The sequence below is a fragment of the Anabrus simplex genome, chromosome 2, assembly GCF_040414725.1.
Source record: "Anabrus simplex isolate iqAnaSimp1 chromosome 2, ASM4041472v1, whole genome shotgun sequence".
Classification (NCBI taxonomy): Eukaryota; Metazoa; Arthropoda; class Insecta; order Orthoptera; family Tettigoniidae; genus Anabrus; species Anabrus simplex.
The window spans coordinates 746117986-746137081 of record NC_090266.1 but is presented as its reverse complement, the minus strand read 5'-3'; the positions used below and the strand labels follow the sequence as shown (position 1 = coordinate 746137081).

The 19096-nt window shown below is 39.2% G+C and overlaps 1 protein-coding gene across 3 annotated transcripts in view; it reads left to right on the top strand.

Moving 5' to 3' along the window:
* Ack (activated Cdc42 kinase) overlaps positions 1-19096 on the top strand; it is a 366870-nt gene that overhangs the window by 175426 nt on the left and 172348 nt on the right. For all 3 annotated transcript variants that reach the window (XM_067139427.2, XM_067139425.2, XM_067139426.2), the window contains exon 8: positions 2016-2179. In XM_067139427.2, the coding sequence (XP_066995528.1) occupies positions 2016-2179 (164 nt within the window). The remainder of the gene's footprint in view (positions 1-2015; positions 2180-19096) is intronic.

The window sequence follows — 19096 nt, the reverse complement described above, 5'->3', positions numbered from 1 at the left end:
ATGTATTAATATTATGTAACTAAAACATATATCTAGGTTATGTTAGCCAGGCGGTCTGTAAAAGCAGCAGGCCGGTGCGCCTATTAAAAAGGTTCTAGGGTGAACACTGGCATCATCTTTGTTTCTTGTAATGACTGTACCATCTACAAAACCAGCATCGTTAATTTAGAGAGTTCATTAACCAGTTCAGTTTAAAGTCAAGAATTTCATGTTTGGTCTGTATTGAATAGAGATTATAAAACAATAAGTTAAATTGTAAAAGATCCACCTTTTCAATACAAGATATGTTGTTGATTAAAATTACATCATAATTTATTAAATGGTACCAGTTTCAACATCCATGGACGTCGTCATCAGCCAAATAGGGTCATTATACAGAGGTACACATTAAAGTTAAAACACATAAAATTGACTGTCATAATTAAAACTATAACAAGTTAAAACATAAAGCATATTTATGCTAAATGTCCAGGTTTGAATATGTGATCAGTACAAGATTGACAACTTGTTTGTCACGAATAAAATAAAAAACTGAAGCTGAGAAGCCTCATAGAAATAAGTTTGAAGTCTTTGACAGTCTTAAAATTTTTAGATTTGGGTGCTTTGTACAGCATTGGCATCAACGTGTGTAGAGAAATGTATGCTAAGTGCGATCGAGAATATTTTAACTCCTTCAACATACAGTTCCGGTCACAAGATCCACTCGCTCCAGAAAAATACGACATAACATCGTATTTACGAAGATGTTTTTAATATGTATTATCTACTGACTTAGTATTGTTTTTACGCTCACAGAGGAACATCATCCACTTCTTGCAACATATTTAACATTAATGCATCGCACTTAGCATACATTTCTCTACATACGTTGATGCCAATGCTGTAGAAAGCACCCAAATCAAAAAATTTTAAGACTGTCAAAGACTTCGAAATTATTTCTACGAGGCTTCTCAGCTTCAGTTTTTTATTTTATTTGTGACTAACAAGTTGTCAATCTTGTACTAATCACATATTCAAAGCTGGACATATAGCGTAAATATCCTTTGTATTTTAACTTGTTATAGATAGTTTTAATTATGAGGGTCAACTTTATGTGTTTTATCTTTAATGTGTATCTTTGTATAATGACCCTATTTGGCTGATGACGACGTCCATGGATGTTGAAACTGGTACCATTTAATACATGATGTTGTAATTTTAATCAACAACATATCTTGTATTGAAAAGGTGGATCTTGTACAATTTATCTTATTGTTTTGTTAACCAGTTCAACCCATATTTTTCAGCAACTGTGGTTTCTGAGGATTCGTCTAATATAAAATGTCACCAAATTGTAGAGCGTGGAAGATAGATGTGCACCCTATATAACATCACGTTTAATTTCTATTTTGTCCAGATTATGGATTTTTCCTTTACTCATAGACCATACCGATGGCTTTTCAAGATCTGCACGCATCCCATCAAAGCAAGGAAGGTCAACTCATTGCCTACCTGCTTGCTAATGCAAAAAGAATCTAGAAGAGAAATGATTTTGGGCTTGTTCCGTGGCTGCCGGTCATTAGTCTGATAGCAGTAACTTTCTGCAAGATGTGCTTCCTCTTAAATTATTCCACTGTAGGTTAGTAGTTATTGTAACATGATGGCGGGGTGGTAGGTAAATAAATACACAGCTTGTAGTTTTTACTCTCAAGATTTATTAACACTAATAAATACATACAAAACTACACAGGTACCCCAGGATCACAACTACCGAATTTCTCTGAATCCAAGACCACCCTGAATGCAAAGGGACCCCCCCTCCCCAAATTTTTCCTTCAAGAAATAAAATCTGGCTTAAAAAGTGCTTTGTTATATCATAATTTCAATTATAACGTCCTTTTCCCCATCTGACGTTGGCATTATTGGGAAATCTTTCTCACCATACTTGAAAGTAAATGGCATCAATATGATTATTACATGAGGTATAGAGTACCATAGTATTTAATTGAAAATTTTATATTGCTCTTAATTTGCAGACACTTGGATGTATGGAGTGACATTGTGGGAGATGTTCACATTTGGTGAAGAACCATGGGCTGGACTGAATGGAACTCAGATCTTGGTTAAAATAGATCGTGAGGGAGAACGTCTTCCTCAACCAGATGCATGCCCTTCAGATATCTACCAGCTGATGCATCAGGTAATGTAAAGTATTATAATGCCATAATAGTAGGATGGTTATTTATTCTGTATACTTCCTGTTGGAATTCTGATTTTCTCATAAAAATATTGCAGTCCTGGGTTGGATAACATGCTAAACTTGTAATTTGAATTGCAGTCACTAGCAGTTACTTGAGTATATTGGTTACACTGCGTTGCCACCCCTAGTATTCAAACAGTATGTAGGGCAATTTTGCAGCAACTACTTGCAGTTATTTGAATAAAATTGACGGAAGTTGCTCACCAAATTTTCGTGGTTGAGCTGTTTCTCACTTCCCACTGCCGTTGAACAGTTACTCAACTGTAGAACTTAACATGCTTACCAGAGTAATTGCTCTAGAATTTCAGTCCACTCAGCGGATGTTTCAAGTTAGTGGAGTAAAGAAATGTAATTCTGAATTTCTTGTCCGTTTGTAACCCAACATAGCAACATAGAGAATCTCCTGAAATGACTGCATTGGTTTTAACAGATATACGGTGGTTTGAACAACTTATTTCAGTGGAAGAAGTGGAAGAGGCCCTTAAATAAAGATGTAATTATTTTTCCATTATGCGGTTGATAGTGGTTCATAGAGCACTGCTTCTATAATGTTGGAAAAGCAATGAACACCATAAAAGAGAGGAAAAAAGAGAGGGAGGCAAACCAATCTGTAAAGTTTATCATTGCAGTAGATGCTCTTTGTGGGTGGCAGAAGGAGAACATGTTCCTGGCCATGATTGAATTTGTAGATTGCTAGTGGCAGATATGCAATTTATCCATTAGAAGATGGAAGTTGCCACTGTTACTCTTCAAACAATATGCAATACAAAGAAAGAATTCTGTGCACTTGCCAACACAAAAGAATAAGAATAAGAAGAATAAGAATAATATGTAATTTACATCCCACTAACTACTCGTATGGTGTTTGGAGACACAGAGGTGCCGGAATTTAGTCCTGCAGGAGTTCTTTTACGTGCCAGTAAATCTACCAACACGAGGCTGACGTATTTGAACACCTTCAAATACTGTACCACCGGACTGAGTCAGGATCGAACCTACCAAGTTGGGGTCAGAAGGCCAGCCACTCAGCCCAGCGCCGACACAAAAAGTGAGGGTCACCTGGAAGGTATGGTTGTGCGCAGCATGTACAGGTGGGAAGATAGGACATGCAGCATGACCCTGCTAAGTTACATTCTATTTCATTGTTCTTACATGGTCACAAGACTTGGCTTATTGCGTCTCTTGGCCTGGAATATAATATATCCGTCCAGTGGCCACATTAGTCATAAGTCGTGATGTATGCACTGTATTTTTCCAGCGGTCATGTTATAGTTTTGTGAAGTACCTCCAAACGTGCAGACTCTGTTAGCCAAGGTGGTATCTGTGCGTGCTAAACCGTGAGTTCTGCTGCTTGCCTCTGGTGTCAGGAGTTCCAATCTTGGTAGGGTAAAATATTTATTCCTACACTGATTTATATGGCGAGTCAAGTAACTTCCTTTGTTTTATCATGTCATTATTGGCAGTGAGTGAGCGTATTTGTGGTCCTGAAAAGTGCAGTTGGGAGGTCCTGTCAGTAAGAGGACCGCACATCACCGTTGTGCATGACCTCTTCCAGGCATGTGGCTACGGAATCAATTAGGGCAGAAGCATACTTATTGTCTCCTCATCCCAGGCCACACTGGCAACATCGCAGAATGCATCACTGGTACATGTTCTCGTTGGGATTCATGTCTGCCCCACAAAGAGGCCAGTTGATAAGCTTGACCTGACCTGACCTTGCCTTACAAACCATTCCTGGACTTAACGGAACGTGTTGATCGGAGACAGGTGCTGCTGATAGAAACCTTGGAGGATTGAAACACCCAAATGGAAAGGGCCATAATATTCTCTAAGATACGCACATAGTGCCAAGCAGTGAGACATTGCTAGATTCTGTGCAACATTCCTATCCTGCGAGAGCTCGTCCAACCCCAGCATGCAACAGATACATGGTTAGAGTGCCGATGCTCGCAACTTAAAAGCTTTTCAGTCTGCCGAATACGCAAGTTAAGAATAAATATTACACTATAACATACCTGTAGAAAAACACATTATTAAGAAAGGAATAAAAATACACACTATTAAATGTGCTGATGCTCAGTCACGTATGCTGGGTTGTGTCTGGTATTGAAAGGGCAAAACGCGTACCGACCCATCGTTCGCCGAGGAAACCATGCTCTGGACGGAGAATGTGACATTTGACAAATAATGTAGCATGTTTTCCTCAGCAAATGCAAGGCGGTGCTCCCTCTGCTTATCAGCGAGCTTTTCATTTCTAAGCGGTTCACTGGGATTCAGGCATCTCGAGCTGCCGGTAAAACACGTGGTGTGGTGTGGTGTGGCTGGACGGCATTCATGAATGGAGTTGAATGGGCCTCATTGTTCGAGGGATCGTCCTGTTCCCAGTAGCACTTTGGCTTATTTGTCCAGATTCTCAAAAACGTCTTGTCAAACACTGTCGCCATACTCGTGGGGCGCCATAATGTCATCCAGCCTATTTTATGACTAGTTTTCTTGTTCGTTGAAAGCAACTACCTGCTCATGGATGTGAGGTCCTTGGTTTGCCATAGTTGCCGATAGAATGACCTACTTGAGTGTAATGAGTGTGGTGGGGGCATCCTGCAATCTGATCGTTTTGCCCGCCTATTAGTCTGTCTGCTATCTTCCACTTCGCTCGTATTTAAGGCCGTTTGCAGGAATCTGTTTTATCTGATTGCTTTTCGTCTTCGTAGATACTCCAGTTATGATGGCAACTTCTATATGAGTAATGTTTCATTACCTCTTAGTATTGAATTCACCGGGCGAGTTGGCCGTGCGATTAGGAGCACGCAGCTGTGAGCTTGCATCCGGGAGATAGTGGGTTCGAACCCCACTGCCGGCAGCCCTGAAGATGGTTTTCCATGGTTTCCCATTTTCACACCAGGCAAATGCTGGGGCTATACCTTAAGGCCACGGCCTCTTCCTTCCCATTCCTAGCCCTTTGCTATCCCATCGTCGCCATAAGACCTATCTGTGTCGGTGCGATGTAAAGCAACTAGTAAAGAAAAAAAAAAAAAAAAAGAGAGATATTGAATTAGGAACTGCAACATTATGGTTGCATGTGCCAGTGCCTTTTACTGTACATTAGGACTTACGCACGCACTCACTTTCTGTGTTGGTGAATGTATATGATTGCCAGATCTGGAAGAATTCAAATACAGGGTCTGTCATATAAACCCAGACAGAGCACACAGTGTTTGTACTCTGCGCTACGGCAGCTGCCTCAGCCGAACTTAATGTGGCATGTGGCCGCCCTGCTTTCAGCACGTATGCTGTCTTATACAAAATTTTACGTTATAAAAGATGCTGGAAGTGTCGTCCTCCCTGGGTTATACAGGTATTGTATCTGGTAACCACATTCTGGCTTACACAAGTGATTTCTGCCACTGTAATATTTCTGATTTAATTTGTAACGTATTCTTTCAGTTCCTCCAATGTGTGAGGATTTGTTTGATACACTTTTTCTTTCAGTTTATCCCACAAGTAAAAATCACACACTGCATTTAGCATCGCCTCAGGGAAAAAAATAAAAATAATAAACCACCCCAATTATTCGTCTTACACTAACAGCACACCAAACGCCAATCTTCCTTTCATAATAAGGGACTTCATAAACACCATTGGGATTTTCTGCACACCAATAGGTACAGTTATGACTGTTCACACAACCATTAAGATGAAACCAGGCTTCACCCCCCTCCCCCCCCCAAAAAAAAGCTGAGGGTCCAATAAATGATCATTCAATGATGCGAGATACCACTCATAATATCTGACTCTTGTGGCTGGGTCAACAGGTTTTCAACAATGTTAAAACTGTTCGTGTGCATGCATGTTTTTTATTGAACACTGAGGCTGTAATTTTAAATTTATATACAATATATTTATTTATGTTTACGTGGATCTGTGCTCACGAAGGTGGCACTTCACCAAGAAATTTCTGAACAAATGCATTGCATACCCGTTGAACTGACTTGAACTAAATTAACTGTTACATATGAAAATAACTGTCTTACCATATTCACAGCAGAGATTCAGGCTGGTGACTGCTAGGTCGAATACGTACATTCTCCCTGCAAAGTCAAGAACTATGAGCATGCCTCCTGTACTGCTGCTCAAGTCTTGGAGGGTAAAAATTCTGCTGGACGTTCTGGATTTATTTGAGAGTCCCTATACATACAGAGTACTGTGAGTGAACTTTACATACACTCTATTCATGATGATACTAGTTACTGAATTACTTTTTGGCTCATGACAACATTCGAAAACCCTGAACATAGGATATTCAACATGTGTGTTAAAAAGAATAATTATAGATTGAAGGATACTTTGATCACATTTTCAGTGCTTCAGTTTTCAAAAAATAAGCCTTAACACATTGGAAACGCCCCTCGTAGAAACTACGGGCGCGCTATTTCATTGGAACTGACGGAGCTCAGATAATGTACGGGCACGTTTTCACTAAGAAACAATGTTAGGTTTTGGTCCACATACATTGATTGGGTGGACCAAAACCTAACATTGTTTCTTAGTTTTAACGGTATCAATACGGATCTATACAATGAAGTTTGTAAATTGTACACTTTTTCACTGTCGCTAAAAAATGGTAGCTGCCGTTTCATCGAGCTGTGAATTCACTAGGATACAGTTGAATGCTTCTATAATCATAAAATGTACTAGTTATGAACATAAGTCGGGAGCTCTTTTTTCAAGGCATTGATAACACAGCCACATTCCTACATAACCTGGGGCTGCGTCATCGTCTACTTCAGCTGTGAAATGGGTGGGAAAGTAGTACAGTACATGCGGACAGAAAGAGTGTGTGTGTTTGAGAGGCAGGCTTGTTTGTGTAATTCTTGTGAATATTTAGCATGTGTAATTCAACTACGAAATTTCGACAACGAATCCATAATGAATGTTCTTATAGAAGACATGAGCTCTGAAAATGAGGACGAGGATAACAATAACACACTTAAGTAAACATGATAATTCTGGTGCTTCAAGCAAGTAAATGTAGATAATGAGCTAATTTCAAATTGGTGTGAAGTGTAACACAGTTTCATACCGCTTCCTGAAGTGGGGTCTGTAATACTGTTTTATACCGCTTCCTAAGAATGTGGGTGTTTCCCGTGTACAGATGACAACCTGTAACATCTCAATGCAACCCTGTCGTCAAACAACAAACAGTGGGAAAGCAAATTACTAGTTGTAAACAAGGATACCAGTGCCAATTGACCAATTAGGTTAGAATCTGTATTACTGTGTTTCAGTAGATGTTTCCACAATATCAGACATATTTCAGGATATTAATGGAACTGGCATCCATAGCTGCATCAGATTTTTTTTTTTCATTTGTAAAACTTTTCATAAATTTATATTTAAAAATTGCTGCACTATTATGATAATTAAAACTTGTTTTTGTATAGAAGAAAGTGTGATCTTCCTAAGTATTACAAAAAGTTGTTATAATCATGGCTTACCCTAGCATTGAATTTTTTTTTTTAAACAATAAAAACCCTGTGATTTCTGGAGGGTAGCACATTCCAATATGGCTGTCTCCAATGTGTTAAAGAGAATGACATTTTTCATGCCTAGACCAGTAACAGATAAAATTACTTACATTTTTGTTTTACATAATATTATAAACAACTAAATAACCAAGATCATGAGGCAGAAATTGAAATAAATGTAAGGGAACAATGGAAGAGATGGAATTACAAGGATTTTACGTATGGTTGAGTAAAAATGAATCGGCTGATTCTCATATTTTGATGTTTGTTGTTAAAATCTTTAGTATAATTTTGAGAGTCGTTATCGAGTCATTGTTTTTGAAATCTTCTCTTGTACTTCTGATATTTCAGTATTTAGGAGTGTGTTAATTATTGTTAGCACATAGTAAGAAAAAAATATTTGTTCATGTATTTAGTTTTAACTACATTTCTATAGTTTCAGTTAACCTGTTATAATTAGGAAACACGGAAGTGCAGTTTAGAATTGTAGATTAATTATTTTATGAGATAGTATATTAAGTAGTATTCTAAGAAACAAGGAGCCTCCGTGGCTCAGACGGCAGCGCGTCAGCCTCTCACCGCTGGATACCGTAGTTCAAATCCCGGTGACTCCATGTGAGATTTGTGCTGGACAAAGCGGAGGCGGGACAGGTTATTCTCCGGGTACTCCGGTTTTCCCTGTCATCTTTCATTCCAGCAACACTCTCCATTATCATTTCATAGCATTTATCACTCATTAATAAATCACTTTGGGAGTGGCGACCCCATTGTAATAACAGCCTATATATGTTTCATTCATTCCATCCCTGACCCGATCAATGACTGGAAAACAGGTTGTAGGTTTTCATTTTTCTAAGAAACAAAAAGAGAGATCAAGTAAACACCAGATTTGTGAAGGATGAAAGTGGCATAATATCAACAAAGCCAGAAGAAATAAGAAATAGGTGGAGAGAGTAATTTCAGAAGTTGCTGAACATGAGAACAAATCACGGTCATTCAGTGGACGACGAGGAACGGCAATTAGTTGATGAAGAAATGGATAAAGAAATTACAATGAATGGAATTGAAATGGGAGTAAGAAAGATGAAGAATGGAAGAACTGCTGGAATAGATGAAAATTCAGTGGAGATGATAAAAGCAACTGGAACGGTATGCCAGCTGTAGACATATCAAGTTATCAGGATTGTCTGGGAGAATAAGGAGGTCCCTGAGGATTGGCAGAAAGGAATAATCATCCCAATTTTCAAGAATGGCTATAAGAAAGTATTGAAGAACTACAAGGGAATTACTCTGATATCCCATGATGCTAAGATAATGGAGAGGATACTGAGAAGTAGGATAAGGTTGAGGGTTGAAAATCAGATACAGGAAAATCAGTTTGGTTTCAGAAGTGGAAGGTCAACAATAGAGCCCATTTTCATTATCAGACAACTAGTGGAAAAGCAATGGGAGTATGGGAATGATATGGGATGACATTAATTGATATTGAAAAGGCATATGACAATGTCCCCAGGACTAAAGTTTGGGACAGTCTGGTGGAAAAAGGAATTCGACAGGGATAAATAAAAATGATCATGGCAATGTACAAGGAATGTTGTTGTTGCATGCAAACACAAGTTGGCAGGACAAGTTGGTTCAAAATCGGTAGTGGGCTGAGACAGGCAAGCGTTCTGTCGCCAAGCCTGTTTACAATAGTAATGGATGGTGACATGAGAACAGCAAAAGCAAAATATGGAGGAAGAGAAATGAACTTGATATTTTTTGCAAATGATATGGTGATTTGGGGAGAAGAGGACATGAAGGTTCAAGAACAGTTGAATGTGGTGAATGGGAAGATCGAAGAATGTTGATTGAAAATAAGTGTAGAAAAGAGTAAAACTCTTGTTAGGAAAAGAGGGAAGAAAGAAGGGAAAGGTCAGATTAGACTTGCACACAAGCCCCTGGAAGTAGTGGAGACGTTCTAATACCTGGGGAGTGAATTAATCGAGAATGCTCGACTGGATGCTCAGATTAGTAAAAGGATTCAAGCTGGAAGCTGTTTCTATCATAGTGTAAGAAACATGTTATGGGACAAAGATGTGCCAATGGAAGCAAAGGAAACTGTGTACGAGATGTATTAGTACCCATAACAACTTAGGGAGCAGAAACTTGCACAATGACAAAGAAGGATGAGAGTCGAATACAGGCAGCCAAAATGAAGTTCTTGAGGAGTATGGTACAGAAGAGTAGAAGAGACAAAATGAGGAATGAGAAAAACCGGGAAGAAATTTGAGTGGAAAAAATGAATGGTAGAATAGAGAAGAACCGACTAAGATGGTTTGGGCACATAAAGCGAATGTGTGATGAAAGAATGCCAAAAGAGGTGATGGAAATGCAAATGCAAGGAAGGAGAGGCCATAGACGACCCTGACTGAAATGGTAGGGCACAATCCAACCCTGTATTATAGAAAGAAACCTGGACTGACACACAGTGTTGGAGGAGGAGTGGTGGAAAGACCGAAGAAAGTGGAGAGGAACCATATTTGCCTCCTACCTGGCTACAGCTGGATAAAGGGAAATGATATCTTGTTTTCTTTGTTATGTAATACTTTTGATGTTTCAGCATTTAACGGCAGTTTTCATTTCTGTTGGTGTGTAGTAGGATAAGATAATCTGTGTATTTACGAACCTAGATTACACTACATTTCGGTAGATTGTTGCTTGTTATTCCTATTATTTTATAAGTAGTATGTATGTAGATAGTACAGAGGAGTTATTTTATTTACTGGTTTCTTGTTTGCTTTATTGTAATGTAATCCTAGTGTAGTATACAGTACTTCTCTCCTTTGATTTTTTGAAAATTTCACAGAATATGTTACTTTATTTCTGTTAATATTTTCATAATATTTCATATTTTTTTGAAGAAGCTTAAAGAATGACTGAGGAATGAGGTGTAGGAACTGCAGGTGTGAGTGGGTATTAAGGAGCATGAGACAAGAGTTAGAGTTTGAGGGGGATAATTAGGCTTCTAACTGGACAGGAATCAAGGCAGGTAAACCCTGAAACTATATAGAGTATAGTAGGTAGGCTAGAGGGAGGTGATGTTATTTAAGACAGGACCGAGCTCGATAGCTGCAGTCGCTTAAGTGCGGCCAGTATCCAGTAATCGGGAGATAGTGTGTTCGAGCCCCACTGTCGGCAGCCCTGAAGATGGTTTTCTGTGGTTTCCCATTTTCACACCAGGCAAATGCCGGGGCTGTACCTTAATTAAAGCCACGGCCGCTTCCTTCCCATTCCTAGGCCTTTCCTATTCCATTGTCGCCATAAGACCTATCTGTGTTGGTGCGACGTTAAGCAAATAGCAACAAAAAAAAATAAAAATAATAAGACAGGTGATCTAATGTTGCACTCAGCCTACACCAAAAATGAGTACCAGGTTAATTCCTGGGGGCAAAGGTGGCCAGGCGTAGAGCTAACCACTCTACCCCAGGAAGTGCCAACGTTACGGATAGTGGAAGCCTTTACCTTCCACCCCTCCAGGGAGCCTTCATGCCCTGTATAGAGATTACTTTGCTTTTGATCTAATGTTGTATGCAGAATGAAATTGAGGGCTAAGGGTCTAGTCAGGGGTGGAATTGAAGAGAGGTATCCATGAGGAAAAAGTATAAGTCACTGCAGGTAGAACAACAAAGAGAGGGTGGGAAACAGGGAAGTATAATAAAGGAGGTAAGAGGAAAGGAAGAGGGGAAAAGTAGGAAAGGGAAACATAGAATAGTGGATAGGAAGAGCGAAGTGAACAGGGTTTTTAGAGTGACGAAGTAATAGGTTCTGAAGGAGGTAGGGAAGATAAGTGAGACCAGAAGGAGAGGGGGATATAATGACTTCAGTAGGGTTGAGGCTCTTGCTGTGGGGGACTCCATTGTTTGGCATGTGAAGAAAGTGTGTGGAAGAAAGGGAACCAGGGTAGAGTGTTATCCAGGAATTAGGTTAAGGCAGATGTGGAGGAAAGTAGAAGTGGAGGAGGGCAAGGAGACGGTAGTAATTTTCCATGCTGGTACCAATAACTTAAGGCAAGCAGGAATAGGTACCAATATATTTGGGGATGTGTGGAATCTGATTATGATAATGCAGGAGAAGTTTAAAAGAGCGGAGATTATCAGTGGAATACTGTGTAGGAGGGATACTGGCTGGAGGGTGATCGGGGATTTAAATGGGACTATGGAGTGGGTATGTGGAAAAATCAGAAGTGAGATTTGTAGATCTTAATGGGTGTGTATACCAAGCCAGCAAGATATTTTGCCCACACAATTCTAGAAAGGTTCAAGAAATTCATGGCCCATTGGGAAAATAATAATTATTAAATTATGTCATAATTAATGTCATAATCTGAAGAATTTGACTTTGCACTAAAACAATTTAAGGACAAGAAAGCAACCGGACCGGACGACATACCAGCAGAACTTCTCAACGGAATAGGAGAAAGAATGAAACAGCTGTATAATATCATTGCAAGATGCTATTACAATGGCAAAATTCCTGGAGACTTTACTAAAAGTAGGACAGCTACTTTACCAAACATAGGAAATGCTACTGACTGTTCCAACTATAGAACACTAACACTGCTATCACATGCATCCAAAATACTGCTTAATGTAATTAACAACAGGATTAAAAAGAAAATTGAACAACATGCATCGCAGGATCAGGAAGGGAACAAGAGAAGCTCTTCTAGCATTAACCCAATCACTGTCAAACCCGTATATATACGTTTCAGAACTCCGTGCCTTATTTGCCAAACGCGTATATATACGTTTTGTTGCAGTGGCTACTTTGCCAATCCCGTGTATGTACAAGATATAGTGTCACACTTTCAATCTTCCAGGAAATGTTGAAGGAAGTTCGCTCTTGCATATATTCCACTCCTTTATGTGTGTTTTGGAAGTGATCGGATGTTATTTAGTCTTCGTTGAAGTATAATATCTTTCCCGCTGTATTGCAACCATCATGGCGTCTCGCAGTACTCAGTCACCTCTTGTAGACGATGAAATTGAACATTATCTGGTAAATAGTGATTCCGGAGAGGATTTTTTTGAAGAGGAAGATAGTGAGTTTATTACGGGTGACAACAAAAACACCAGGAAAGTAAGTGAAAGTGCTAGTGATGAATCCTCTGAGGAACTGTCAGCACCCGCTGTGAAGAGGGTGAAAGCAACGCATATTAGGCCTAAAAAGCAAGCATCTGCATTTTCATGGTTATCAGGTACGTTTTTCCCAGTTGTTCACAATTTTGATGACACCAGTTCGGGAATCACCGACAGAAATCTTCGTGACAATTCATTGGCGATTGACTTTTTCTTGTGCTTTCTAACTCGCTCAATAGTACAGTTTATAGTTGACTCTACTGTCAGTTACTACAAACAGGTGATTGAAAAATACCCCCTTTCACCTAATTCGAGGGTACAGTCATGGGTTGATCCTACAGTGGAAGAGATGTATGTGTTTTTTTGCATTGACAATGCTGATGACTAGGATAAAGAAGCTTACTATACAGGAATATTGGTCTTCAAATGGTCTCCTTCACACTCCGATTTTTGCAGGAATTATGTCAAGAAATAGGTATGAAAATATTCTCAGCATGCTTCACTTCTCTTCTGGTGCCAATGGCAGTGATAAATTACATAAGCTGCGACCTTTGATCGATCATGTCGGAAGAATCTTCAAAGGTAAACTTTTGTCATTTCAAAAGTTGTGTATAGATGAAAGCCTGGTAACCTTCAAAGGTCGTTTAGGGTTCAAACAATTTATCCCATCAAAACGTCGTCGATTTAGTATAAAGTTGTTCATGCTTTGTGATGTTCAGACAGGGTATATCTTGGACTTAATTGTTTACACTGGCAGAGGCACTGAGATTGAGGACACTTTCAATTTAGGTGTGTCAGGTAGTGTTGCTACCACTCTACTACATCCCTAAAAGGGTCATTCATTGTTTGTTGACAACTGGTATACGAGCCCAATTTTGTTTGACATGCTGCACAAGAAAAAATCCAACGATTGTGGCACTGTATGGCAAAATAGAAAAGAACTGCCTCGATTTAGTAAAAAACTTCAATGACAGTATGACGCAGACTTTGAAACTGGATCGGATAACAAAGGAACCTGTAAAGAAGCCCACATGTGCCACAGATTACAATGGAAGTATGGGGTCTCTTCATAAAACTGACATGATGCTTAGTGGGCTTGACTCGATGAGAAAATCAGTGAAGTGGTACAAAAAATTAGGCTTTCACTTACTGGACAATGCCCATTCCTTGTACATGGTCAGAACTGGAAAGAAAGTACCTTTAGCAGATTTTCATCTGACAGTCATCCACCAGATCCTGGAAAAATTCCACAAACCTGCTTCAAAACCTAAGGGGGGAAGGCCATCAATTTCCACTGAGAGCCCACTGCGTCTAACATCAAAACATTATCCCATCGTGGTTCCACCTTCATCTAAGAGGAAAAATGCAGCCTGTCTGTGTGTTGTATGCAGTCAAACTACCAGAAAAGAATGGGAAAGGAAAGAATCAAGATACATGTGTAGTGAATGTGGTGTTGGACTTTGTGTTGTGCTTTGTTTCAAGGATTTTCGTGAACTCAGACACTTCTAGAGATCATTCAATATATACTAATGATTCTTGAGTGTATTTCAAACCTGTATTCAATGTATTTCAAGCCAGTTTTGAATTATATTCCAGTTATAGTATTGTTAAAAGAATAGTTGTGAAAGTGCTCCTTACTTGAAAAAAAAAAACCCGGCCAGGAGGACTCGCTTGGTCCAGAAAACGTGGCAGTGAAAAGGTTAAGAACTATTCTAGAAAGATGACTGAGTGTTAACAGGAAAACATACATTGCATTTGTGGATATAGAGAAAGCCTTCGACAAAGTAAACTGGAAGCAACTCTTTAGGAACATGAAGAATATAGAACTGGACTGGAAGGACAGAAGACTCATTTTATTCCTGTACAAAAATCACAGCACAACAATAGAAATCAATGGTAATGTCAAGACAGCATCTATTTGAACGGTAGTGAGACAAGGTTGTGTGCCATCTCCATTTATGTTCAACATATTCATTGAGGAGGCCATATCAAAACTTAAGCAAAAAGCCAAAGGCATTAAAATTAACGGACAACATATCCACTGTATAAGGTTTGCTGATGATATTGCATTAATTGCAGATTCAGAGAGGGAAGTAAGTAAAATGCTACAAGTTTTAACATCAACACTACAAGAATCAAAATTGAAACTGAACACCTCAAAAACCAAAAGTATTAGTTGTCAAGAAATCAACTGAGGAAACACCAATAAGCATTAAGGTAGGTGATGAAAATGTACAACATGTAAGTCAGTTTTGCTACTTGGAAGCATTGTCACTCAGGACAACAGGTGCACCACAGAAATCTGCGGATTTCCCGCTAAATTTGGCGGACAGGCTGAATTGCCAGGGAGGTTGGCCCAGTGGGCTAAATACAGGATTTTTCTTAGTACAGTACAGTGTTGCCCTTTTTGCCACCACTTTTCAGAGTTCCTGAAGGGCCTTCACAGCTACCGTAGTGGTCCCAGGGCCCTCAAAGTCCCCACTGTACTTCACCCCTACAGGCAGTCCCCTACGTTGTCTGTCCAACTCCTTAGACCTGGGGTTGGAATTAATTTATTCACACACATTTTTTTATTTACAATAACATGCACTGCTCGAATGCCCTCTAACACTTCATTTATTTTCTCTGTTGCTGTTTATTCTCTTCTTGAATATCTGTACAGATTTTGGAAAAGGATCAAACACTACCCCTGGTAAACTGTTCCACTCCTTCACACCCTTCCTAATGAATGAAAATTTACTCCAATCGCTTCTGCTAAAATTCCTTCTAATTTTATATTTGTGGTCAGTCCTGCCGATATAATTATTTTCCAAGTGAAGCCTCTCACGGATATCTCCCCATGCTTCTTCTCCTATATAGGCTCTATATAATCCTATAAGTCTAGTTTTCTCCCTTCTCTTACTTAAAGTTTCCCACCCAAGTACCTTTAACATTTCTGATACACTACTTTTTCTCCTGAAGTCCCCTGTTGCAAATCTTGCTGCTTTCCTCTGCACACTATCTATTTCTTTTATTAGGTATTCTTGGTAAGGATCACAAACACTGTTTGCATTTCCAATAATGGATGAACCATACTCGGGTAACTTTTTTCGTTTAATTCTTTGTTGTATCCTTTAAGTAGCCTCATTATGACATGTAACGATCTATATGCTTTCCCAACAATGTCATCAACATGACCCTTCCAGTGCTTTCAAATCTCACACCTAAGTATTTGCACTTGCCATCTTTTGGGATTACTACCTCATCCAAAGTATATTCAAATTCAGTTTTAAAGCTCCTGTTTGTAAAAGTTGTAAACAGTTGATTTGCCTCCATTAACCTTCATATTATTTTCTTCAACCCATTGTTGGATACTTTCAAGGTCCCTCTGTAATTCTGAACAATCCTCAATGTTGTTTATTTCCCTATAAACAATTATATCATCTGCATAAATCTTATTTTTGATGTTATATTGTTCCCTAAATCATTTGCGTATATCAAGAAAAGTAACGGACCGATTATACTACTCTGTGCAATTCCCTTCCAAACTTTCTCTTCCTGCGATACATTATTTCCTACTTTGAATTTCTGAACCCTTGAATTTAGAAATTTTTTTTTTTTACCGGGCGAGTTGGCCGTGCGTGTAGAGGCGCGCGGCTGTGAGCTTGCATCCGGTAGATAGTAGGTTCGAATCCCACTATCGGCAGCCCTGAAAATGGTTTTCCGTGGTTTCCCATTTTCACACCAGGCAAATGCTGGGGCTGTACCTTAATTAAGGCCACGGCCGCTTCCTTCCAACTCCTAGGTCTTTCCTATCCCATCATCGCCATAAGACCTATCTGTGTCGGTGCGACGTAAAGCCCCTAGAAAAAAAAAAAAGAAATGTTTTTATCCAACGTGTAACCCTTATGTCCAATCCTATTCCCTCCAATTTCTTTAATAATATTCCATGTTCCACTCTATCAAAGGCTTTGGAAAGATCTATGCCTATGCAATCTAACTGACCTCCTGAATCCATCTGATGTGATATGTCCTGCTGAAATCCCACCAGTTGTGCCTCACAAGAAAACTTCTTTCTAAATCCGTACTGGCTCCTCATGAACCAATTTTTATCATCACATATCCCTCTGATGTACTTTGATATTAAACTCTCCAGCACCGGGCGAGTTGGCCGTGCGCGTAGAGGCGCGCGGCTGTGAGCTTGCATCCGGGAGATAGTCGGTTCGAATCCCACTATCGGCAGCCCTGAAAATGGTTTTCCGTGGTTTCCCATTTTCACACCAGGCAAATGCTGGGGCTGTACCTTAATTAAGGCCACGGCCGCTTCCTTCCAATTCCTAGGCCTTTCCTATCCCATCGTCGCCATAAGACCTATCTGTGTCGGTGCGACGTAAAGCCCCTAGCAAAAAAAAAAAAAACAACTCTCCAGTATTTTACAAACTATACTGGTCAGGCTGATTGGTCTGTAGTTCTCTGGTTTCCTTTTATCACCCTTTTCTTTATAAATTGGTATTATTATAGATTCCTTCCATTCCTTTGGTTTTACACTATTATTTATGACATAGGCAAAGATAAATTTTAAATAAGGCACTATGTACCACCCCATTGTCTTTAATACCTCCCCAGTAATTTGATTACTTCCTGCTGCTTTTCCTTGCTGAATCAGTTGGATTTCTCTGAAAATATCTTCATTGTGAATGAGAAGCTTCTTGTTTCCCTCTGTGTCTCTCCCTCTCTATTTTCTGTTTCGGTTTCCAACTCCTGACAATCATCTACTGAATCTATGAATTCCCTACTAAACAGGTTTGCTTTTTCAGTATATGTTAAATCGTGTTCATCCCCTTCTCCCACCATTGTAGGAATTTGGAGTCCTTTTCCTTTTTGATTCCTGATATATGAATACAGCTTTTTCCATTTTCCTTTGTGGTCATTACCCTCTTGAAGTATGCCATTCATATAATTCTCTTTTGCTTCCTTCTTCACTCTATTTAGTTTCCTCATTAGCTGTTTTCTAGTTTCTCTACTCTCCCTACCCTCCTTGATTTTCCTGTTTACTATTCTACAATTTCTTTTTAATTTTCTTATTTCCCTTGTATAATAAACAGGGTCTGAGGTCATTTTACCCTTCTGAACAGGTACAAATCTCTTCTCTCCTTCCCAAATGATTCCTTTAAATTTAGCCCAAAGTGTATCCACATTACTCCCTTCACTTATCCAACAACTGAATTGTGATTTAAGGTAAGTCCCAAATTCATCAACTTTAGTTTTTCTGTACAATTTCTTGTCTTGTGTAACCCTCTTATTAAGCCTTTTTGGTGTGAGACCTACATCCATTATTACAGCCTTATGGTTTCCTATTCCTTCAATTACCTCAGTTTTATCAACAATTTCCCATGGTTTAACCAAGAACACATCTAGTAAGTTATTGAGATGAGTCGGTTCTTGTACTACTTGTGTAAATCCTCCCTCCCAAATTAACTTATTTGCCAGTTTCTGTTCATGGGCTTCACTTGCAGCTCCATTCCATTCAACTTCAGGCAAGTTTAGATCTCCCCCAATTATTACCATATCATTATTATTGTTTTTATGAGTATAATCTATTATTTTCTCAGATATTTCCATGTTTCTTTCCTCTCTTCCAGGCCTGTATGTTCTTATAATTCCCACCTCCTTCATATTATCACAAACTAATTTTATCCCTAATATTTCATCCCTTTCATCGGTAAACCATTCATGTGAACAATAAGTTTCCCTCACCAGAATAAACACCCCCCCCCCCTCCCTTTTTATCTCCTTGGTCTCTACGATAGACTGTGTACCCTTCCGGAAATACTTCTCTATTACCCACCCCTTCTCTCAACCACGATTCCACTCCTATTACCACATCAGTCTCATAAGATTCCATCAATGTACCGAATTTTAATTGTTTATTTACTACACTTTGACAGTTTACCAAGAGCAATCTCAGACCCCCTTGCTCTCTAAAACTTGACTCTTGCAATTGGGTAACTTGAAATTCCTTACTTTCCTGAGTTTCATTTTCTAGTTGACTGAGCCAGCTTGAAGTACTGCTGGCTCTTTCTACTAGTTTTCCTGGTGAGTATTATAAGTCAGGCGAGTTGCCTGTTTTACAGTACATACCGGTATCTTAAGATTAATAAAATCTAGAACAATATTTGCTATTTTTCGTTTACCTGAATTGTTTAGATGGAGGCCATGTTTAGTATAACAGT